The 26,060-nt window shown below is 36.7% G+C and overlaps 1 protein-coding gene across 1 annotated transcript; it reads right to left on the reverse strand.

Moving 5' to 3' along the window:
* Nucleotides 1-397: 397 nt before the first annotated feature.
* On the reverse strand, nucleotides 398-9,695 carry LOC127440418 (regulator of G-protein signaling 21-like). Its single transcript, XM_051696964.1, has 4 exons — nucleotides 9,648-9,695; nucleotides 9,324-9,403; nucleotides 1,572-1,738; nucleotides 398-1,347 (listed from the first exon to the last, which is right to left on the reverse strand). The coding sequence occupies exons 1-4, from the start codon at nucleotides 9,677-9,679 to the stop codon at nucleotides 1,171-1,173; spliced, it is 456 nt and encodes a 151-aa protein (XP_051552924.1). The 5' UTR covers nucleotides 9,680-9,695; the 3' UTR covers nucleotides 398-1,170.
* Between the last annotated feature and the right edge of the window lie 16,365 nt (nucleotides 9,696-26,060).

The raw sequence follows: 26,060 nt of genomic DNA on the forward strand, positions 1-26,060 counted from the left end.
TAAACTGACCGTATACTTCTATTCCAATACTTCTGTCCCTTGTTTTAATTTGGGCTACTTAAATATGGCATCAACCCTGACTGAGGGCCATTTTGTTTCAAACCAAGCACGAAAAAAATAAAAATAAAATAAAATAAATAAATAAATAATAATAATAATAAAATACGCTCAGGGCCATAAATTACAAAGTGGATCAGACAATCTGGCTATGCTAGACTATGGTAGTTGTATTTACAGTTGAAAAAATATCTTTAAACAGAAATAAGGTTACAAATGTAGGTGATAAACATAATAAACACAATAATACATTAATACATTGAAATAATACAAATCCTGTAATTGAAAATAAAGAAAATAAATATATGAAGTAGGCTACTCACACTATTATTTTGTTTTATTTACATTTATTAAATTTTTTTTTATTTCTTTTTTTTTTATATAAGGATTCCAGGATATGCATGCATGGATAAAAGAGTTATCATATTTAAATGGCTTTTTAAATCCATATTACAAATTTCCTCCTGACGATCACATCAATCATAAGAAACACTGCTCGAAAAAAAAGTTGATCAAAAGCACAGATTTTTCATAATAACAAAAATAATTACATTACCATAATAATAATAATAATAGTAAACAATTGCTTGACAAATAATTACACATCAGACCTATATGGTTGCATTACTATAGAAGTGAACTGTAGATGTAGTTTAAAAATTAAATATCTATCCTTATTTAAATTCACGTTTTCTTCTAATTCTAGATTGCTGTTTCTGTTAAGTGCACATAAAATTTTTGCGATGTATCAATTTGTTTGTCTTGCATTTTAAAATTAATATACTTTAGTTAAATTGTTTTATTCTCTTGGAGGTGGAAAATAAAACCAAAGTGTATTTTACAACAGTGCATGAACATCAGAATAGCTACTATTTTGATACTCATTAAATGCTTTTAAGGACAGATGGCAAATTTTATTTGGGGACATTAACTTAGGACGCGCGTTTGGGGGTCTGTCCGTTCCGTCCTTCAAAATAGTTTTTAATGGTAACATAACAATGAAAAGAGCTATTTCAGTCCAGAACTAAAAAGATAATGCTTATCAAATATAAAATAAAATGTACAAGTCATTACTGGCAATAGTTATACTCTGAAAAACTGTGAATTATGAAGTCATCTCTTTCCTCTGTTTTGCAGAATGGCCTGGTAGATGTCGGACTTGAGAAACCTGGGGTAGCAGTCTCTCGCCATTAGACTGAAGATCATCTTCTGTGCAGTATCAAATGAGTTCAGGTTTGGCTCAGAGATGTTGTTTGTTATATTTGTGCGAGTCCCAGAATCGATGTTAACCTGAAAATAAGGGAAACACATTTCTTAAAATAATTCTGTATTATACAGTTTTAGCCATCCCTACAGCCTATATGTCAAGCACAATTGGCATGTATTGTTATTATAAGGTGTTTGTATTGAAATGGAAACAAAACCAAGAGCTCTCTAACTATCTTTAGTTTCGAGCATTTAAAAAAAACTGTTAAAAGAGTTCTGCACTGTTCATCCAGAATGGGATAATTCACCTGTCTGGGTGACTCCGTTTCCACAAACTCAGCGTAGATTTTGTTCGCCATGCTGATCATCTCTGGAACACTCGTGACCTTTTTGTATTCCTCACATGCCAGCCAGAACAGAATATTTTCCTCACTGTATTCCGATTTCAAGAACTCCTGGAAAGCTATCTGCCCCGCTGCAACACAACCGAGCCATTATTAGAGACTTAACTCCAATTTAAACCTCTAAACCTGCTCCAATTTAGATGTCACAACTGAAATATAAAGATTAAAAATGTATCCTCTTGAGACCCTGCGATTAATTTTTATCATCTATAGAGATTTCTCTCTTGTAAATAAACATAATGTGATGAATTTATTGTAAATACAATAAACTCAACCGATTAATTCAATGTATTTCACATTCATGGATTCAATAAGGATACTTAAACATTTGTACGTCTCAAAAGTTGTTAATCCGTAAAATGATTATGCTTTAGAAGTTGTCAATATGTCAACAATGTACGTTTCAGTGTTTATGCAAATATTAGCAATTAGCTTAACCAGCATGCAGTTTCCATTAAGGGTGTGCAGCGGAGCCATTATCTGTATTTGTATGTTTATCTGTATCTGTTCATATGACAAAATAAATTCTATTCAGATAGAACTGGGTGTGGGCGTGGCTTAAACCGGAAGTGTGTCAAAACTAAATTAAATGCCCATTTTTAAATGTTACTCTTACATTTATAGTTTCTATTAATAAAATATGCCTTGTATATGCCTTTTCATAATAATAGCCTAATAATAATAATAATAATTATTATTATTATTGTAAAAAATATTATTTTATTCATTTTTTTTTCTTACCAGATAAAGCTGAATTTGTAGGCTACATTAACTGTAGAATACTCTGTGTGTTCTCCTGGTATTTCAGATATTAATATCTGCATGAAACAGAATTTTCTTTTGTCTTTGCATGAATTACAACATTATTCTGGAGGCAAGAGGTGTCAAGCAAAATGTGAAATGTCAAGCACATATTTTGCAGTGAATAATAAATAAAAATTCAAACATTAAAATAAATTAAAATAAAATCAATATAGTCTACAAACAGGTGAAAGTCCTGCAAGTCTATCAGGAATTTTTACGATAGGACACCATTATTTAGTTAAATAATAATAATAATCATAATAATGTTACATTTTATATAGCGCCTTACCAGAGTTCAAGAACACAACATTTTCAAATTTAGCACATTTTAAAGAAGAAAAAAAGACTGAGCATGTTTCAGTTTCTTGTTTTACATAAGCAAGAATATTCTGAATAGATGAATACTCTATGGAGCATTTAAACCTATATGGAGCATTTTAACTTTTTTAAAATCTTAAAATCTTAACCAGTTAATTACCTTAATCGCTGATGTGTATATAAATGTGGTCAACTTTAAGAGACGGATAGACGAGCTCTGACGTGAAATCATCACTTCAGGCCAGGAATTTAACATCGCGCTCAGGTTTAGGCTATAAATAAATACTTGAGAATCACGTGTGAATCAGGTGATACATTAACATAGACATTTCAAGAAGTGGAAAGTGTATACAATGTCGTATCTTAATGTTACACTTGATAAGCTCCAGACTCGAACAATTAACAGAGACTGCAAACGGAGTCGAGACTGCACCCATCCGATTTGAAATCACACTGTGCGCATTTTCATTCATAAGGTTTACACTTTAGAAATATTGGCTGCACAGATTCCTAAATTCTTTTGTAATTTTGGATATGTTTAATTAAAATGTTGCTTTATCCTTGTGCTTTTGGATAATCAGTCATGCAAATATATTTATATTATTCGGATGAATCCGTTATTCGTTTTGAAGTCATTATTTGTGCCTTTCCGAATAAGGTATTCGGCTTCGGGCACATCCCTAGTTCCCATGCTGGTCTAGGCTGGTTTATGCTGGTTAGTGCTGGCTTGGTTCTGGTCTAGTTTGACCAGAATGGTTTTTCTGATGAAGTTGGTTAGACTAGTTTAAAAGCCTGGTTGGGATAGCAGTACTACACCAGCATCCCATGCATGGTGCACCAGCACACAAAACACAACATTCATTTAAATACTCATGAGATGATATTGGTCAGCGTTGCAGAGTATGTGTTGAAGAGGAAAATTAGCTTGAAATGTAAAACTTAATTTGTGAATGGAAAAACATTCCTTTCTTAGATATATATATATATATATATATATATATATATATATATATATATATATATATATATATATATATATTATACAGTGCTGTGGAAAAGTATTTGCCCCCATCCTGATTTCTTTTATTTTTGTGTATTTTCCATACTAAATTGTTTTAGATCTTCAAACAAGATATAACATAAAACAAAGGCAACCTGAGTAAACACAAAATACAGTTTTCAAATATACACTGACGGCCAAACGTTTGGAATAATGTACAGATTTTGCTGTTTCGGAAAGAAATTGGTACTTTAATTCACCAAAGTGGCATTCAGCTGATGACAAAGTATAGTCAGCACATTACTGATGTAAAAAACAGCACCATCACTATTTGAAAAAATCATTTCTGATCAAATCTAGACAGGCCCCATTCCAAGCAAATCCTTGAGTAATCATGCTAAATTGCTAATTTGGTACTAGAAAATCACTTGCCATTATATCAAACACAGTTGAAAGCTAAATTATTTGGTTCGTTAAATTAAGCTTAACATTGTCTTTGTGTTCGTTTTTTAAGACTGGCATGTGTTATGGTCAATATTAGGTCAAAAATGGCAAAAAAGAAATGACTTTCTCTAGAAACACATCAGTCAATCATTGTTTTGAGAAATGAAGGCTATACAGTGCTTGAAATTGCCAAAAAACTGAAGATTTCATACAAAGGTGTACACTACAGTCTTCAAAGACAAAGGACAACTGGCTCTAACAAGGACAGAAAGAGATGTGGAAGGCCAGATGTACAACTAAACAAGAGGATAAGTACATCAAAGTCTCTAATTTGAGAAATAGACGCCTCACATGTCCTCAGCTGAGAGCTTCATTGAATTCTACCCGCTCAACACCAGTTTCATGTACAACATTAAAGAGAAGACTCAGGGGTGCAGGCCTTATGGGAAGAATTGCAAAGAAAAAGCCACTTTTGAAACAGAAAAACAAAAAGAAAACGTTAGAGTGGGCAAAGAAACACAGACATTGGACAACAGATAATTGGAAAAGAGTGTTATGAATCTTAACCCCACTGAGCTTTTGTGGGATCATCTAGAATGTAAGGTGGGTGAGAAGTGCCCGACAAGACAGCTACATCTATGGCAAGTGCTACAGGAAGTGTGGGGTGAAATGTCACCTGAGTATCTGGACAAACTGACAGCTATAATGCCAAGGATCTGCAAAGCTGTCATTGCTGCACATGGAGGATTTTTTGATGAGAACTCCTTGAAATAGTTTAAGAAGTTCTGAAAACATTTTTCAAATTCTAATAGTAATTGTTCACGTTATTAATGTCCTGACTATACACTGTGATCAGCTAAATACCATTTTGGTGAATAAAGAATATCCAATTTCTTTCCATAAGAGCAAAATCTATACATTATTCCAAACTTTTGGCCGCCAGTGTATATTTGTTTTATTTTTATTTATTTTTAATTTTTTTTTATTGAAGCAAAAAAAGTTATCCAACACATATCACCCATGTGAAAAACTAACTGCCCCCTTAAATTTAATAGCTGGTTGCGCCAACTTTAGAAGCAACAACTGCAGCCAAACGCTTCCGATAACTGGAGATTAGTCTTTCACAATGCTGTGGTGGAATTTTGTCCCACTCTTCTTTGCAGACCTGCTTTAGTTCAGCCACATTGGAGGGTTTGAGCATGAACTGCCCATTTAAGGTCCTGCCATAGCATCTCAATTGGGTTCAAGTCAGGACTTTGACTAAGGCCACTCCAAAACTTTAATTTTGCTTCATTTGAGCTATTCAGAGGTGGACTTACTCCTATGCTTTGGATCATTGTCTTACTGCATAATCCAGTTGCGCTTTAGCTTCAACTCACGGATTGATGACCAGACGTTCTCCTTTAGGATTTTCTGGTAGAGAGCAGAATGTTTCCCTCAATTATTGCAAGTCTCCCTGGCCCTGAAGCAGCAAAGCATCCCCACACCATCACACTACCACCACCATGCTTGACCGTAGGTATGATGTTCTTTTTGTGGAATTCTGTGTTTGATTTACGTCAGATGTAATGGGACACCTGTCTTCCACTTTCGACTCATCAGTCCACAGAAAATTGTCCCAAAAGGTTTGAGGATCATCAAGGTGTGTTTTGTCAAAATTCAGATGAGCCGTAATGTTCTTCTGAGTTAGCAGTGATTTGCGCCTTGCCACACTTCCATGGATGCCATTTTTGGCCAGCGTCTTTCTGATAGTGGAGTCATGAACAGTGACCTTTATTGATGGCAGAGAGGGCTGCAGTTCCTTGGATGTTGTCCTTGGCTTTTTGTGACTTCCTGGATGAGTCGTCGCTGTGCTCTTGGAGGAATTTTGGAAAGTCGGCCACTTCTGGGAGGGTTCACTACTGTGCCAAGTTTTCTCCATTTGGAGATAATGGTTCTCACTGTGGTTCTTTGGAGTCCCAGAGCCTTTGAAATAGCTTTGTAATCCTTCCCAGACTGATGTATTTCAATCACCTTTTTCCTCATAATTTCTGGTATTTCTTTCGACCTTGGCATAGTGTGCTACTGGGTGAGACCTTTTAGCCAAATTCATGCTGCTGAAAAAGTTCTATTTAGGTGTTGATTTGATTGAACAGGGCTTGCCGTAATCAGGCCTGTGTGTGTCTAGTCCAGCTGAACCCCATTATGAATGCAGCTTCATAGATTTGGGGATTTAGTAACTAAGGGCAAATACTTTTTCACACAGGCCCAGTTGGTATTGGATAACTTTTTTGCTTCAATAAATAATATTATCATTTAAAAAAAAGTATTTTGTGTTTACTCAGATTGCCGTTTTATAATAGATTTTGTTTGACTTTTTGAAATTATTTAGTAAAAAAATCAGGAGGAAATCAGGATGGGGGCGAATAATTTTCCACAGCACTATATATATATATATATATATACATATACACACTGCTGTTCAAAAGTTTGGGGTCACTTGACTGAAATGTTTCTCATGATCTTAAAAACCTTTTGATTTGAAGGCATATACTTAAATGTTTCAAATGAGTTTTGTAGACAAAAATATAATTGTGCCAACATGTTAACTGATTTCATTACAAAACTAAAACTGTATTTAAAAAAAAAGTTTTTTTGAAATGGATGACTTTGACAGAATAATAAAGAAAAACAACCAATAAGTGCCAGGTATAGATGGGAACTCCTTCAATACTGTTTAAAAAGCATCCCAAGGTGATACCTCAAGAAGTTAGTTGAGAAAATGTCAAGAGTACATGTCTGCAAATTCTAGGCAAAAGGTGACTACTTTGAAGATGCTAAACTATAACACAGTTTTGATTTATTTTGGATTTTTATAGTCACAACATAATTCCCATAGTTCCATTTATGTTATTCCATAGTTTTGATGACTTTACTATTATTGTAAAATGTGAAAATAAAAATAAATAAAATAAAGAATAAGTGACTCTAAACTTTTGACCGGTAGTTTGTGTGTGTGTGTGTGTGTGTGTGTGTGTATAATACACACAAATATAAATGCAGTATGTTATGAATGCACCAAATTTAATACTGACATTTAAAAATGAAATTGCAAAAACTTTCATCTCATGAGTCTCATGAGGGTTATACAAACAATATACAGTATATTAAACAATATATACTGTGACCCCAAAAATGATTTGGGGAAGTGAATTTTATTGCATTATATAACAAAATATTAATCAAGTGTCATTTATTTTAAAGAAACATTTTCATGCAAAACACTTCACAAATATTTCACACAGATGTTTTGAAATAACATTGTTTGGAATTTAGACATGTCTTAGGTCACTAAAATGAAGATTGATAGAGGGATATGACTGAAATTTGTGCAGTAAATATCCACCATAATATTTAAACAGTATTTACAGCCTGATCCCTAGGAAATGATATAACTGTGAGGACATTACTGCAAAAGGATTTTACATGGTCCATGGCAAATATCACGGCAGTTTCAAGGTGAAAAGTCCACTGTGTGGCGCTAAAAGCGAGTTACAGTAAATGTTCTCACAAACAGATGAGGTGTTTAAGTCTAATGCTTTATCGCATTTTAAATCAACAAAACCTAACTCCCTACCCTAAACCTAAACAATAGTGTAATAAAAGCAAAAGTGAGATAAAAAAGGCAATTGCTAAAGCAACCACGGCATTTTGTGGCGCTCCGGGACCAATGGTTCTTTGAATCGCGAGTGCAATGCCCAGTCGGTTGGTTATGTAATGCAAATGTTAAAATGTATTCCTTACAAGTACTGCGATACAGTAAAAGTGTAATAAGATAGCATTGTGTGATGAACAGGGCAAAACATGTTTAGGAGCTGACAATCTGCTGTTTTACTTGTGACAATTTGCAAATAAAGCCATCCCATGTGTTCAAGAGCACAAAATCGTCACTTCCGGGAAAACTGGCACAAAATATAAATGGAAGTAGCCATTGGGGGTATGTGGCTCTTTTGTTCAAGGTACTAAATTACTTGCAGTTTAGAGTGCACAGACAAATGCTCTGAAAAACGTTTAGCGGCAGATGCCTTAAGTATGAGAGCGAAAGTGTTTTAGACAGTTCTGGGAGGTAATAGTAGCCTATCGTTTTGATGACAGGCTTTGTGTCCAGCATTTTAAAATAACCAGAGATGATATGTATGCTACAGTATATTGATATTCTCTAAGCAAATGTATTCACATGCTCGTTGAGGCAAAGTCACATTATTTTTTATTTTTTTTTGTAATATACCAAAATTTGCATTAAAATACATGGATGGAAACTAAGCTATTGTTGTTTTAGCGCCTCTAATGTATATTTCAACAGAACACTGCTGCGATACATACTGTACAACAAGCCATGTAAAAATTATTCTGTGAAAATGTAGGTATAGTAACGTGATTCTATGAGATCAGGTTGGTATTTTATCGAATTAAAATGACTGGCAGTAACACGTAGACCAAGAACAATCCTGTGTTGTTTTTGCACTGTGTAATGTCATGACCAAAAGTTTGCAAACAATTCTCTTGCAAACTTATTTTATTGAGAATTTGCATTATGCATATCAGTCTGCAGCACCTGACACCTCATCTGCATATTCCTGCAGTATTGTCTTACGTTTTCCAAAACAGGCAAATATTGTTTCAAATATATTATAAATTTACCTTAAATGTAAAACGTTTAACACTGCCTATATATGTGTGCTTGTGTCATATTCCTATGTCCATTTAGGAAACACATTTAAACCTAAACACTGATGCAAATGCAAAAACTCGTTACTCCATAACAAACTAATATTTAATACATATTAACATACAGTATACAAAAGTAGATAAAAACAAGATACATCTCAACACACCAGAAATTGGCTATAGAAATAGAATATTTCTAGGGATATTGAAATAGAATATTTTCAGCCAAAACTTTCAGTGTTTGCCACTTTCTGAAGCCAAACTTTTGAGGTTCTACTAGGAAACATTAGGCCTAAAATACCTGTATTCAGTGGCCTTTATACTTCACAATTATTATAGGATAAATTCAGATCTTCAGAACTGAGAGTGGAGGATCTTCTTACCTTTACAGGATAGAAGATTTTCGATGGACTCACCCCAGGAGTCCACATCATCAACAGGTTCCTGAGAAAAGCAACAAAATCTACCCTTGAAAATTACATGAAGATCCCTCACTGGAGAAGCTGATTGTGATACAGATTTTAAATATATAACCTGATTACAATCAAATTTGTATTTTAATCCAATTTGACATGCTTCTTATGACCATAAATAAATGGAAGCCAATCGGTCTGTTAGTTGCTATAAAACAAAGTTCTTCTTAAGTCACGTTTAATATCAATTAACAATAAGAATGCTGATTGAATGATTAATAATCAGGGACTCACTTTATGGCCATCTCTGTCAGTGTCTTCTGCATTAAGTCAGCTTCACTCTGGGACTCTTTATGCCTTTTGCAGGGTCTAAAAACATTTACTGCCATGAATGGAACACATGGAAATCAGCATGCAAAGCTTTGGGCAGGGTCACCTCGCCGGTCTGCAAGGCCACGGAGAGAACATCTTCGCCAGCTTATGGCCTGCTCAACAATAATAAAAAAGAACTCACTTCATTTTAAAGCATCAGACTGTGGTGTGTTTTCATTTCTTGTTGTAAATATTTGTTGCAATTCACATGTGAAAGGCATAATCATACACTTGAACAAAAATATATTTTTTTTTTTTGTAGTTTCATGAGATTAATGTATACTGATTTCATTTCTCAAGCTATTTTCCTTGTGAATCTAGTGAGGCTCTTAAGAATATATTTATCAAAATGATATAACCAATTTATAATATACATTTATTTGGGCTGTCAATCAATTAAAACTTTAATAGAATTAATTACATTATATGCTGATTAATCCAATTAATCACATATAAATATTTGCTGAGAAGGGGCTTCAGATAACAATAATTCAATATTTAATGATTAGAAAATGGTTATATTTAAATAATTATAATATATAAATCTAGTAATTTAGATAATTAACATGTATTACATTATTGTGTAAAGCATTGAAAAGACAATACAAAAAGAAATGTATTGTTTATTTCCATATTATCGAACATAATCTTATCATTGGCCTACTGTCCACACAATCCATTTTGCAATTTAATTTGTCAATCTGTCCAAGATTGATTTATTATAAGGGCTTTTCTAAGGATGTGTCTATGTACATGTGTCATACAAACACTTTTGGAGCGTCTTGCTTTGGTTGCGTCGCTTTATAAACACAGTGTTTTTATGTCGCTTTTTCAAGTTAAACGTAGTTTGAAACCTAGAAAAACACATCTCGAGATCCCTGCATTCAGAATTGCGCTCCATCAAGCTGTGTTTGAATGCAGGTACGCGTCCATCCTCATCTTGTGCTATCGCTGAGTGTGGTTTGTTGTTTTGCTTACTGACCCCCTGCTGAAAACAGGTGGCATGTCAAACTTGAATCACTCTGATGGTAGGAATATTCCTTAATTATGGATCGGGGACATGATTAAGTGCGTAATATATATATATATATATATATATATATATATATATATATATATATATATATATATATAAAATGAGTTATTTTTGTTTCTAATGAATAGCTCTAAATTAACACTTTAATAAATTTTATACATTTCACAAATGCTTATCAGATCAAGTATCTGGTTGAGGCATGGTATATTCTGGGTGAAAATGCATAATGGTGTGGTGCAGTGGATACAGCTAGGCTGGTAATTGGAAGGTTGTTGGTTTGAGTCTAGTAAGGAGCTAGCCATGACCTATTGGTGCCCTTGAGCAAGATGCTTTACCACATGATGCTCTGGGGGGACTTTTCCTGTAATAAAAGGAGTGTAAGCCGATTTGGAGACAACCAAGTTAGGGCATGGCTAAGTGGTTGCTAGGATGTTATAGGTGGTTGTGAGGTGGTTACTTACTGGTCCAAGTAAAAAAAAAAAAAAAAAAAAACATCCTCCTGAGTCTCTATGATGCAGTACTCTTTACTGTAATCTAAGTCTATGTGATTTTCAGCTGTTTTATCATATACCTGGTAAAAATCATAAGTCCTAAACCTTAAAAAAGTAAAAGCACAACTCTAATTAACAAGCATAATGATTAAAGGTATCTTCAAATTCCTTCAAATCCCTTTTTTTTTTTCTCTCCCTAATTTGGAATGCCCAATTCCCAATGTGCTTTTAAGTCCCTCTGGTCGTGTAGTGATTCACCTCAATCCAGGTGGCGGAGGACAAATCTCAATTGCCTCCGCGTCTGAGACCGCCAACCCTCGCATCTTATCACGTGGCTTGTTGAGCACGTTGCCACGGAGACATAGCGCGTGTGGAGGCTTCATGCCATCCACCGCAGCATCCACGCTCAACTCACCATGTGCCCCACCGAGAACGAACCACATTATAGTGACCATGAGGAGGATACCCCATGTGACTCTACCCTCCCTAGCAACTGGGCCAATTTGGTTGCTTAGGAAGCCTGACTGGAGTCACTCAGCACGCCCTGGGATTCAAACTAGCGAACTCTAGAGGTGGTAGCCAGCGTATTTTACCACTGAGCTACCCAGGCCCCCCAAATCCCTTATTTGAAGTATGAGCAATACTTATTATGACGCTTACTATGGTGACAACCACTAATAAAGGAGTTCACCCCAGCTACTTGTGCACAGTTTGCATAAGCTGGTTGGAATTCCTTGCTTTTGCATGTGAGCATGGGGTAAGCCACCTTACAGCGCTCCTGGAGCAATTTAGATGGAAGTGATATGCAATGGGGCATCAGAAATACACAGATCAAGTTGGAACCACACCCGCACCTGCCTGTGTGATGGCCCAGGTGAATCTACATTAGGTCATCACCACATATTTACTATATTGAAATTGCAGAATGGAAATTGTGCCATAACCAAATAGGATGTGGTGGAAATAGCCCTATTATCATTAAGTCATTTTACCGATATTGGAACACAGCTGTATCACATCTCATGTACAACTTTCCATCAATTTCAAAAATCAAACCTATACCTCAGACCTCAGATATCACTCAAGATCAATCTTTTTTTCTTAAGCTCAGCTAATGAAAAAAAAACATTGATCACATTTTTCCACAATAAGTGGGAAAAATAAAACTATGTTTGTTTCAAGTCAAGCCATAACCTATGGTAGTTAGTTTGAGTTTAGGAGGTACAAATAAACATACAAATGTTAAATAATGTAAAATAAATAAAATTATAAAAAAATAAAATAATGTCTTAATGAAAAATTTAAAATGCAAAAAGATATGCAAGGGTTACATTTAAGGGTAAACATGATCACAAGGGAAGTTGGCATGTTGCTTCCGAGAATTCCGGTACCGGCCACATTATGCCAACACACTGACAAGTGCCATCTCCTGTCAGACACTTTTGTTCGGCTTTAGCATGTTTACATCCCTAGTGATGCGACCAGAAGCGTGTTGCATCAGCAACGAGGGCATCCGAGGTTTGGAATCCGACGGATAATTGTAATTCGGTTAATAATAGTTAATACCAGAAAGTAATCGCATTCATCTAATCAGTGGCGAGCATGATTCAGAGGTTGCATTTTACCTCTCACATTAAATTTTTACTCTGATGGTTAGGTTTAGGTTTGAAGTTTAGGTTGGGGATACATTTCATAAAGTAAGCATTCTTCTTGTAGAAGAGAAACCCAGCTCTGCCCTCTGAGTGACCCAGGTCTTGCCCATGCACTGATCACACAGGAGATCAGTCAATGGGGATTCAGCATCGGGTGCAAGGGCTCAATGTATGGAATAGGTGGGACTGAGTAGAGTTTTTGGGTAGCCCCTTTTACTGATCATGCACCGATCACACGAAAGGACAGCCAATCAAAACGTAGCACTGGCCCAAGGATGCACTGATGTAAACATTCAGGAATTGCTTATTCCCAGTTAGTCAGAGTCGTGCAGAGAGTCAAAGATAGCTTTTGCTGTCCATCCTTTCCATTCCCTTTGTTTACTTGTGTGCGTTCATGATTGAAAACCACACACACCTTCAGATTTGTATGTATACCCCTTGTAAATACTTGGAGGACATTAAAGATTTAAGTCTGGATTTCTGCCTCTGTGTCCTTACCGACACTCCATGGCGATGACCACATTTGCCTAAGAACCAGTTTACCCTCGCCTACACTTCTTCACTGTATTTCAGCCAGTACAGCTGAAAACAACTCGCTTTACAACTTACTTTTGGCGGCCCCATTGGGAACATTTCACCAGGAAAATTAAGCTCACATGTGCCCATACACCCAACAACCATTACCACTTTGGCCACTGGGGGCAGTGTTTTGCATTTCGGTATGCACTGACTGATTTCAGCTAAAGAAAATTCAACTTACTATTTCTGATTTCACTGTTAGATCTGTCTGTAAGGGTAGGGTTAGTGGATAGAAATGGGATACAACCTTGGGGTGGTCATCAGACCAAAGAATGATGACAAGAGAGGCATGTCTTACTTTAAGCAGATGTGTGAATGGCTTTCGCTGCAGATGGCACATGAGTGAGTGGGCACTTGAGAGTATTTGAGTAGGTTTGATTCCTTTTGTAGACTAATTAAACCAAAGACGCAAGACGTGTTCTTGTAAAATGTCTCCACGTGAACGTGAACGACCAGTGAGCTAATACGAACCGCCAGATTTTGTCCTAAATGATGTCACACCTGTTCGTTCTTTGTTTTCTTATGAAGTATGTAGGGGTCCTAAGTCGAAAATATCATTAGCTCAGTATAAAATGTTACCACCATGATAGAAAAAAACAAACATTTGTGACTGGTTTGAGTACTTTTATTATCCAGTTTGCAGATACTTTTTCTTTTTGCCAATATTGACAGTAAATCACCACAATATTGTCAATACAAGATATTGATTATTGTGGCATCAGATGCTGTCACATTAAACCTCAGGAGTCAAAGTTATGGCAAATTTAGAGTATATAGAACATGAGTGGAGAGTGGAAAAAAATTATTAAAACTTCATACCACAGGTTGTGGTTTGATTTATGGGTACAGTAACGGCAGATTTGAGGTCCAAAAGGCAACATACAAGCAAATGACTAATTTCACCCTTTTATTTTTCACATTAATTTTTGGGCATATTGTATCAAAGCATCACAACCTTATCCTAGTCACATTAATAAAAAACTTATTTTTACTTGGTCCCATGAGTTGATTCTGAGGTCTCCTTTAATATTACCTCAGTAAATGGCCATGTAAATCTACAGAAGCAATGGAAAAATCCTCTGCTGGATTTGTATGCATAATCACTTACACATGGCCAAGAGAATTTGGTTTCCAAACAAGCTGGTGAGGGTGAGGACCAACATCTCTTACCTTTGATTCTTGAAATCAAAGTTATTCATTCACTCTAACTCACAAACTACAAAACTTTCCGTTCTTTTTTTTTCTTCTTTTTATTCACTTTTACTTTGTGTGCATCCACACTTGTGTCCACATTTTTTCCACTTTGGATTTGTCCACAAAATTGAAAGAGCAAGTGTGCAGACTATCAGAAAATGGTAACAGCATCAAGAATTCATATTTTCATATTTATAAAATGTATAAAATTGACCGAAATGCATCATTACATTTGCGCTGGACTGTGTATTGAACCCACAGCTGAAAACAGTCATGTTGAAGACCGACTCATTTGTCTAGGTAATTTGTTTGCACCTGTGTAAGTGTGTGTGTGGGTCTGACGTATTTGACTCAAGTGTGGTTTTGTTTGACAGGGTCAGCGAGATCAGGCATTCCCTTTATCAAGCTTTAAAACATTAAATATATTTAGAATTCCCTTTGTTTATGGAGAGAAAGCAGAAAAAATATTTTCAGTGAATCAGACTGGGCACTGCATACTTTCTTCTAACTTAACTTTGCTGTGTAGACTGGTTTGTAACTGGGCAACACTTATTACACCCAGTATATACATTTAAGGCTCGGTCACATTTAGCCTTGCACAGCAAAATTCTGCCAGCAAAGAAGACATGGGCGGATGTGAATTGAGTGTGAAAACTTTCTGCTACTGGCCAAGCAGCCTCTTTTTATGCTGCACTTACTACTTGGAGAGAGTAAAACTCATTGCTAAAATAAGTGCATCTTATATTGTGAATATTGTGGGTATGAAGTTTAGGCTCTTGGGCTTAAGCCTTTTAATGTGTGCCCTGTATGCATAGCCCACACAAAAGTCATACTCAAGCAACTTCCAATAGGTCAACTCTGCAGATTCGTGCGTCAAATTTCACCAAACAGGAACTCCACACAAAGGGAAGTTTTTTTGTCAACAGAAGTCAACCAGGTGAAATTCCTGATTGTGCAGATTCCCATAGACAGGACCAGGGACTGAAAACATTCAAAGCAACGAAAACCAAAAATGAATGATTTTGTTTACAGTATGTAATGGAAAACGGGAACGAATCCCCTTTCAATTGTTCCGGAGTGAAAACGTTATATATAAATGTTGGTAACCGGTAAATAAGTGGTTAAATTCTGATCATTAAATTTCATGAAACCAAAGTCTAAATGGTTTATCAAAGAAAATTTCTGGAATTATTCCACTTCCTTTGTTGCCCAAAAAAATGAGGCTTCTCTCTTTTTATTTGAACATGACAAGCATGTGCTTTGATTCTGAAGGAAACTGCTGCATCACACATTTTTTTGTTATAATGCACATTGTGAATGCCATCTGTGACATGCTGAAGACCTTTTAGACAACTCTATATTATTACTTCGAATATATGCATGGTTACAAGGAAAAATATTGAGGTAAAAAGCACTGAAAGTCTTCACTGAATTATTGTTAGATATGATGCATTAATACAGATTTGATGACATGACCCATCCACGAACGATGTCTCCACGTGGGCAGCGCCCAGACACGTAAGACAGTGATTGTGGCCATGAGAAGCAGAGAGGTAATGACCGTAAGTGACAGATAGGGAACCTTGTTTTTCTATTTACTGATTTATTACCTTGGTTTGATATAGACATAAAATGGTATTTTTCCAGTTTTTCCAAATGCAATATACTCTCCAAATATTAGATTTTATAATATTGGTCTAAAAACTGAATTTGTAACATAAATTGATCAATTAAGTTATACAACCTGGAAGTTCACGTGCGGAACTTTCAGAAGAATGGAAACCCTTAAAATGTATCAGTCTCAGCATGGCCATGGATACATACACAATGTTCAAGGGTCCCAAGAGGGTAACTTTAAAGGAGGATGACATGACAACTGATAAAATTGGCCGTATTTTTCAGGTGTAGTAATTCAAAAAAATTTAATTAGTTTCTTAAGATTTATCACCTATTTGGCCAGCCAATTATGTGTGTGCAAATGATTAGAAAACATTACAATTAGGTTTTAACATATAAGCTTACAAACAACTACCCATTTTAATTTAAGGTGTGCAGTTCCAGTGTATATCACAGATGATAGCAACATTGCTATCTTTGATGTACCGAGTGGATATTTCAGCAGTGTCGACCTTGTTCCAAGAGGACACTACGAAGTCCACGGAGATTCTATGGAGGTGCAATCACCGGATGCAAGTGCTAAACCCATCGCTGGATCTGGATCTGTAGGCTTTGCATTTCAATGACCCAGTGCGTCTACTGGTTCTGCTTCGCAGGTGTCTTTGACTGTGCCTTGGGCCAGTATGACCAAACCATTTCAAAGGTCAGTTCAACAAACTTTGTATTACCCATGGGAGTAAAGTTTTTAGCCATCATGATAAAAAGAAAGAATTATGATCAAAGAAGTGTTGTGAAGTGTTGGAATATAAATATCTGAAAACTAAAAATATAAGCAAATAGTAAAGGTCACTGCAGTGATCAATTCACTAATAGTATTCATACTAGTTTTGGTGTGTTTTTTATGCTAACTTGCATGACTGCCTGAATTTTTGAAACCAGAGTTATATTTTTCACCTTTAATTTTTAGAGGATAGTTGCAACACATACATGGTGTTTCTTCCCAAACCATAGGAAGCGGGGATTTGTTTGGAAATTAGTTTAAGGAATCATATCATGTTTAGGAATATCTTCCTTGCTGATCTGGTTGATGGAAAATGGACACCCCAGAAGACTGTGGCAATCCGTTTTTATGAACACGAGGCATCAGTTCCTGGGATCTTGGCAAAAGTCCAAGATGCTTTGGGATCAGAGGATAATATGATGCTGACTGATGACCAGGGGAATGACATCCTTGATACAGAGGGAACAAAAGGTTCTCACATAAGATGCGTTTGGACCACAAGCTATTCCAACAAGCATTATGTAAAATAAAATCTAAATGTACATATTTCTGAAAATTCCTATGGTCACCTGGAAGGTCAGATAAGTAAAATACAGGTTGATTCAAATTAAAAGCTAGTTCTTCTGACCCTCAGTAAGTAAAAGAAAAATCGCATCAGGTTGATTCAGCTTTAGCCTTTATGTGATAATTAGTTTTGATAGAGGGCAAAAAGCTTAGGACATACTCAGGATTTCCCTTTAGGAACTGTTTGTTTTGGTTTCTCCATTGAAGTAGTATTGTTGTTTTTCTATTACTAAATTATTTCATTATTTTGCTTCATCTTGACTTATTAATAAAATCTTTCAAATATGAATGATTTCATAGGGATCAGCTTACTGGAAGCAATATTCCAGAAAGTTTTTTGCTGTTCCAGAGCAACAGTTCTTGGAGATTAGAGCCAAAAAGAGAAGAGTAAGGTAAGATGGCTATTATTTTGTTGGTGCTTATTTGGCATGTTTGTAGTCATTGCAAGTAAGTCTTTCTAGAGATCAGCATTTAGATATAACAGACTTAAAATATAAAAAATGTGGTGTACATATTCTAACTGCTTTCCTCAGCTGACGAGATGATGACACCCAGCTACCAGAGGTTTTGGATAGAATTGAAGAGGTGGTGTTGGCATCACAAGAACTGCTAGATGTTGCTCAGGCTATCAGGGGATTAACAGAGCTTGCTTTGGCAAACAGACGGCTTACCCTGTCTTTCACAGATGAAGAAATAACAGCAATCAAAAAGGCATTTGCTTGCTTAATTTGCAAAGGTTTGTAAAAAAAAAGAAAAGAAAATAAATAAATCAATTTTTGGTGGTACCCAAAAAATCATTTTGTGTATTAAGCTGCAACACTTTCCTCACTTTACTCTGAACTGAGATCTCTTAAAACATTAACACAAGACCAGCATGTAACATTCTTTATTTTCAACCTCTAGGGCCCATGAATGATCCTGTTTTTGCAGTTTGCTGTCAAAGTCTTCTTGCATGTAAAGTTTGCTTGGACCAGTGGCAGCGGAATTCCAACACCTGCCTGAAATGCAGAGCAGACAACTCCAGAGAGAACACCTACAGAGTTACAGGAATTGATGGTGCACTGTCTGCCTTTAGTGACCTTATCAAAGATTAACAACAGTAACAGATAACACTGTTATAAGTGTCAGATGCTTAACACTTTCAGCTTAGTGTGACACTATTAGTGCAACTCTTCATAAGAGTGAATGATGTTTGTGATGTGCAGTTTACATCCTTGTTGATCTTATTAAAAGCTGGGCTCTCAACCATGACAGAAAACTACTCTTCAAAGCACTGAATGGCATTGCCAATAGCCAAGTTATCTTATTAGACTGATATATTCTAGTTACTTAGAATGTATACTTTCATAATAAATGAATTTAAAAGTTATTTTTTAAAAATAAGATAATTGTTAAGATTCTACCATTAAAAAGAAGCCAGAGAGTCTGTGAGATAACTATGGCGAACAAAGATAATGGAAAAGCACACTTACTGGCTAAAATGGCAAGAGAGGTGTGCTTATGAGATAATGTGTGTTAACAGAAGTGTATAAACAAGTAAACTTTGAATGAGACGATAGATGATACAGCTGGTGTCTCGGCTTTGTTGTTTTGCTGAATAAAGTTTAACCTTTGACTCCTGGAACCTCTGGACTTTGAGAGTTTTCTTGCTAAGAGGGAAGAGACTTCAATATTCCATGACAGTGTCAGGGTCAGCTTTTGATTTGTTGAAATTAAGATGCAGTACTGGATAGCACTTTATTTTCTTCAACATGCTTTAATGAAAGAGTAATTATACTCTAAATATACAGTATAAACCAGTTAACACCGTTTAAGTGTCAGGTTCAACTTTTGATTTGCTGAAATTAAGATGCAATACTGGATAGCACTTTATTTTCTTCAACATGCTTTAATGTAAAAAATGTTTTTACACTTCAGATTGCAGCATTTTCTTTTAATATAATGGATAATGCCTATGTGCAAAATACTTACTGTTTATTTTCTGTACTACGTAAATTCATTGTTGTTCACAGACATTTGTAATAAATGTTCGTTCTATTAGAAATATGTCATGTATTTTTTTTTCAGTTAAAGAGCTTATTTTTAAAGAACATCTTATTTTTCTTCATGAATAACATCTTGTCACATGTATAAGGTGTAAAATAGCTTTTTTAAATGGTGTGAAGTTGTAATTTACAGCTTGATCATGATCAGCAAACTCTTCCTCTGCCCGGACTCTGTTTTCCTCAAAAACGAAGGGATCGGTCCCAAATATTAATGTTCTTGTCAGACAGGATCCCACGTCTTGCTGGCACATGTCTGCAACCACAGAGGCCTGTGGAAGGAGTTCTGTGGAAATCTTTGCTGGACACCCACCTTCAGCCAAGGTGTTTGGTATCCCTTTTCCTATAACAGCAATTCATGTAAAACAAGTGCAGTCTTTAAATACACATCCAAACACAAACAAAGAATGAATAATGACAAACAGAAAAAAATATGTTAATGTCTTTATATACAATTAAAAAAGAAAAATGGTAACTCAAGCATGAAATTATTATGTGATTCAAAAATGTTTATACTATCTCCATCATAGGAAGGGCCTACCGTACTTACTACAGTAATTATAATATTAGCTGATCAATACTTTGCTTGACAATCATACATTCATAGATAAAATAATGACTTGTGGTAACATTTTCAACATCCAAAAAAAGAGTAATAAAACATTAGCAACCAAAAAAAAAATAGCAGACAGCCTGTGATTCATGAATTTTTTTAAATACCTGGGATACCTGGGATACCTTATGTGAATTCCATGATAGCACAGTTCGTTTAATCCCAATTGAGGAAACCTGACAAGTGAGATTGGATACTGTAGAGCCAAGGAGGGCAGGGCCGGGCTGGAATGAGACACACCCATTCCCCAATCAGCCTGATGGGGCGCGCGAGGGATAAAGGCGGCCGGGGACGACAGCTCGAGAGAGAGATAATTGCAGGCAGCTGTACTGTGTGTTTTTAGTTGTGTGTTTTGGTTGTGTTTTTTGGTTAATAAATTGTTATTTAAGTTGTCAAGCCGGTTCTCGCCTCCTCCTTTCCACTAAACCCCCTTACACTGGTGCCGAAACCCGGGAAGGAGGAGGATTCCCGTCACAGGGTCCTCGACACTGCCGTCCACCCAGGGGAGCGCCGCTGCCGTCCGACAGGGGACGGAGTAGCCTGACCACCCGGACGCGGGGAACGGCCGCCGTCCGCGCGGCGAGTGGGGACGGGACTCCCTGACCGCCTGGAGCGAGGGAGCCGCTGCCGGGGGCGGAGGAGTGCCCTGCCGTCCCCCGGGAACGCGGAGGGGTCGAGAGAAGACCGATGTCCGCAGGGGGAGGAGGGAAGCGACTCCCCGACCGCCTGGAGTGGTAGGGCTGCTGCCAGGGGCGGAGGAGAATCCCCACGGGACGCCGGGAACACGGAGGGGTTTCTCTTTTCTCTCTCTCCTCTCTCTCTCTGTCGCTCCGTGTTGGCCTTTTCCTCGCCATTTTGTGTTTTTTCTCCTCCTGTTTCCTCCCAGGTCGAGGAAGGCGGGGAGGACCCGCCGGCAGTCGGGGCATAAGGCACGCCCCCCCCCCCCGGAGAGGAAGGGTGGGGGGGGATGTACGTCATGCCAGGGGCTCCCCGCCTGAGGCAACGCCGGGAGGAGTGTAGAGCCGAGGAGGGCGGGGCCGGGCTGGAATGAGACACAACCGGTCCCCAATCAGCCTGATGGGGCACGCGAGGGATAAAGGCGGCCGGGGACGACAGTTCGAGAGAGAGAGAATTGCAGGCAGCTGTACTGTGTGTTTTTAGTTGTGTGTTTTGGTTGTGTTTTTTGGTTAATAAATTGTTATTTAAGTTGTCAAGCCGGTTCTCGCCTCCTCCTTTCCACTAAACCCCCTTACAGATACACAACTTTTTGTTGTGCTGTCCTCCATGTTGATCTCCTGATCTTGAAGTTGCAGCAGGGCTTCTTTCAGGGATAGTTGACTGTTATTTATTTCTGTCCATATTCGCTCAACTCTGAGGTTCTGTGGGTAAAGTATCATTTTAATATTATAATGTATTGTGCAAAGAAATTGTGGACTTTTTATTATGGTTGGAAAAAAACTCGCTGTAATATTGTGTCTGTGCCTGGACACCAACTCCTGCATGTAGAGGCACATGTAGAATTCCTTTCCATGGTCAACCCGTACTTGATCCCACATGCCGTTGTTGATCACTGCATCTCTGAAAGAAAATGTTAGTTTAAAAGTAAGTGATACAGTGCAATTTAAATGTTTAGAAAGTGCTGAATTGATCAAAGACAAAGGTTCTCAATTCCGGTCCACGAAGACCACATTACAGGTGTCATATTTTGATGTCTCCCATGATTAACACACCTGATTGAAATCATCACATCATTACATCATCACGTACAGGCTCGATGACCTGAACTGTGTGTGTGTGTCAGATAAAAGGGAGACATCCAAAATGTGCAGTGCTGTGATCCCCCAGGACAGGAATTGAGAATCACTGATCTAAGGCACACTAACAAAAAGAGTGTTAAAATGTTAATGGGACTTATAAACACCTGTAAACTTTCTGATAGATTGTTAAGTTGTTTTTAACAGGCATGGTGGTATAGGCAACTATTTGGCTGCTGAAACCAACTACTGCCACAACATGTGTCACTCCAAACATCACCAGCTTCTCATTTTGGTCCAGGTGTAATTTATGTCCCATGTATTCTGCATTGTAGGGGATTGGATTTAGATTGCGTGCACCCTAATAAACCAGAAAAGAAATGGTTATAACAGCACTACATGACAGTATCACTCAGGAATAAACAGTAATAATAAAGAATAATAAACTTCCATGCACAATTATTGGCCTACTGTACTGAATCACTCAGGTAAAGGCCTTAAAGACTGTGTAATGCCAACCTTATATCGAAATTCATGGTATGTATGATGAGCTTGGCATAACACTTTTCCAACACGAACTTCACCTGCATGTATGCCTTTTGATGACAGGTAACCTGTCATGAATTTGCGGCCAAATCTTGTTGTATGTTTTCATGTTATTATAAATCACTATCCATTATGCTAGAATGTGCTATGATGCTACTGATATCTAATATTGTTACTTTGCTATGACGTCAAATCATGAACACAGCGTGCAAGCGAATTACAGGAGGGTGAGCACAGTATCAAAGCTTGCAAGCAAAATGTAAAGCTGCAGAAATCGCAAATCCCAAACTCGAGAGGAAAAATATGATTGTGCACATCAATCAACATGCTGCAAGGAGACATAACAAAAACGCACATCTGGCAGGTGCACTGGCACAGAACTGAATACATGCATGTAAGATTCACATGTGCGAGTTGTGTTCTACACACGCGCATTTAGTCTTCACGCGCAAGTTGTATTCTACATGCTCACGAGTCATTTGAGTTTTGACAGTCAGGGACAGGGCCCAAAACTTTGTGTGAACAAATTCTATTGGCTGCTGGCCTTCTCTGGAACTCCTGTTTTGGTTGGCTGCTGGCCATCTCCAGGAAGGAGGCACCTCAGAGTTGAAGAGAAAGCGGGATGATGCAGACACTGAAGAGGTCTCTTTTCTTTTTATAATATAACCGAATTCCAACATATTTGGAATTTGTACAACAGCTGTAAGGTTCTTTATTCAGTAGAGCACTGCCTATCAATTAATTCATGGCTTGTGACACGATCGCTAACTTTAGCTATCTAGATGTGCTAGCTATGTAGTAAGCACTTTGGTGGCTTTGTGTACCTCATTAACATGTAAAAAATGACTTTGATGAATAGCTGATATAAACTTTTACAACGTGTTGTTAAAGGCAGTTTTTCGTACATATTTTTTTAATCATCTTTATGAGGATGTCTGTCATTTTGATAAAAAAAAAAAAAAAACAACAAAAACATGGAAATAAAAGCTAGTATTTATTGTCCTGATGTATGTTATATTTTAGTGGACATAATATATGAGGATTAGACAATTAAAATGCGCCGTCATTGCATGTATGATCTGAAGCGGGAATACAGTTTGGTGTTCTTCAAAAACGACTCATCCACCTTATCATGTAAGTGATTCAAACATGTTAAATGCTTACATAATACCTCTATTGACAACTGGCTTATGATGTATATATATATATATATATATATATATATATATATATATATATATATATATATATATATTTTTTTTTATTTATTTTTTTGCATGGTAATTCCAATATACATTTTTTTTTAATAAAAAATAATAATAAACTCAAACCTCAGTAACTCTAATACAGAGTGTGATGAGGAGGAGGGCTGGGTCGGGCCATGACTACGCACGCCCAGCCCCCAATCGGGCTAATCAGCCGAGGAGAGGGATAAATGAGGTGGAACGCGGCAGTTCAGGAGAGAGAGAGAGAGACACATGCAGCTGCCATGTGTGTATTTGTGTGTGTGTCTTTTTGTTAAAATTAAATATTATTTTGACATTCAGCCGGTTCCCGCCTCCCCCTTTCCCATTCTAACCCTGTTACACAGTGAAACAGCCAAAAGTGTCAACACATCCATAAAACATATTTTTTTGCAAGCATATGAATTGGCACAGATATGGAAACATACTGTAACATATAGTCAGCATGGCCTTTTTCTATTACATAGGTAGAACTTCTCATCTACTGGCTATGTCCTAGTGATAAACCTGCCAAAAAAGTTTGTGCATATCTAATTACCTTGGTCAGCCATGTTAATGTGTGCAAAAATAGCTATAGATTCACAGAGTTTTGCTAATGGTTGCATTAGAGTAAGAATAGAATTCATGAACTTTTGATAGGTCTTGACTGCATGTTGTATCAAAGCAAATACAAAATGATCCACCATTTAGTCCACAGACACTGCTGTTGTGTTTAAAAAGTTTTTGGGATGCTGATTGTGACCTCACTAAACTAATGAATATTAATTAGGTTATGCACAGATGTATTCAAATAATTTTTACTGTGTGATAAATAGTCATTCTTGATGACCAAATAAAGTACTCCAATAAATATTTTACATAATTAATTTGACAACTTTTATCCTTATATACGACTCTTGGTCCTGAGAATTTGTTATTAAGTCTAGGGCTGCACAATTAATCTAAAATCTAATTGTGATTACGATTACAGCTGCCACGAGTATGTAATCGTGAAAACAGATGATTACAGCGTTCAATATAAGTCTGCTCCTGTTGCATCAATGGTTTCTATTTACAACGTGTTTTTGCAGCAGTTGAGTATTATAACCAATCACTAACATGTCCGTTGAGCAATGAAATGTCAATGGCTAATCAGAGCTGCTTAAATTAGTCCTCCATCCTATCAGTAATGACAACTGATCCTAATGCGCACGTTTTAAACCGTCTGAATGCCCATATGCTTGTTTTATGTTCCACCTCTGTTCGCAGTGGCAGACGAAAATTAATACTGAAGAAACATCACCTGACACTCGAAAAGAAGCTGTAGAACAAGAGTGAAAAGCACTTTGGAATTATTTTGGATTCATTGCATATTGCACAGCTCGCTTTGAACGTAGATGTTAAATACACTGCAACTGCAACACGACAAAACTAAAATGATCCCGTTCTAATCAAGGCACAGACACGGTTTAAATAATTGATTTATTATGCTGATTAGACAGCTTTGTTTTTAATGAGAGCATTTGCGAGAGTGCAGAACTTTGTGCGGAGCGTCACTGAGCTCAGGTCGAAATGCAGGTCTGAAACAGTGTAAACCTGCAGTGAGTGACAGAAGTCATTGTAATGGGAGAGTTTGTCGTGTTGCTTGATTTCTGTGTACAATTTATTGAAAATGTAATAACAGATTTGTTTTGTCATGTTAATAAGTAGGCCAGTGTGAATTTGATTTGTACAAAATAGCAATAAAGTAATTCAGCTTAACTGTTCTAAGTTTGTTTTGGAGGTGTAGCCAACATAAAGAATATGGCATGAATAGCATATTTCAGGAATCACCATCATCATTGTTATCGCATCTGCTCTAAAAAGACCCATTTGGCACGAAGCTGGTATTAGTAAATTTAACATTCGCACAAACTCCGATAGCAAATGACTGTTTTTAATTTCCAAAGTGCAACCACTGAGGCCAAAAATGATCTAACGATCTTACATGAACAAGATCACCATTGAAGATCAAACGGGATGAATGGTCCTGTCTTGCCGCCAAAGGACTTACTGAACGCAGTAAGTAACTTGGTCAATTTAAATCGGATGTTAATAAGTTTGAATATTGAATATTTCATATTATTTACTGTACGTGGGCTAATAATTTAAGCAGTAATTTAGCATTAATGTAATTTATTCTATACCATAGATATCCATTTAAAATTATTTTTATATGGCCTAACATTAACAAACATTATAAC

Source organism: Myxocyprinus asiaticus, chromosome 5 (assembly GCF_019703515.2).
Source record: "Myxocyprinus asiaticus isolate MX2 ecotype Aquarium Trade chromosome 5, UBuf_Myxa_2, whole genome shotgun sequence".
In the NCBI taxonomy this organism is placed as follows: Eukaryota; Metazoa; Chordata; class Actinopteri; order Cypriniformes; family Catostomidae; genus Myxocyprinus; species Myxocyprinus asiaticus.

Excerpts from the sequence above, each read along its gene's own strand:
- LOC127440418 (XM_051696964.1), bottom strand. The coding sequence starts at position 9,679 with ATGCAGAAGACACTGACAGAGATGGCCATAAA. Across the intron at positions 1,739-9,323 it reads AAATCTTCTATCCTGTAAAG|CGGGGCAGATAGCTTTCCAG; the intron begins GTAAGAAGATCC and ends GTTGTGTTGCAG. Across the intron at positions 1,348-1,571 it reads AAACGGAGTCACCCAGACAG|GTTAACATCGATTCTGGGAC; the intron begins GTGAATTATCCC and ends CCTTATTTTCAG.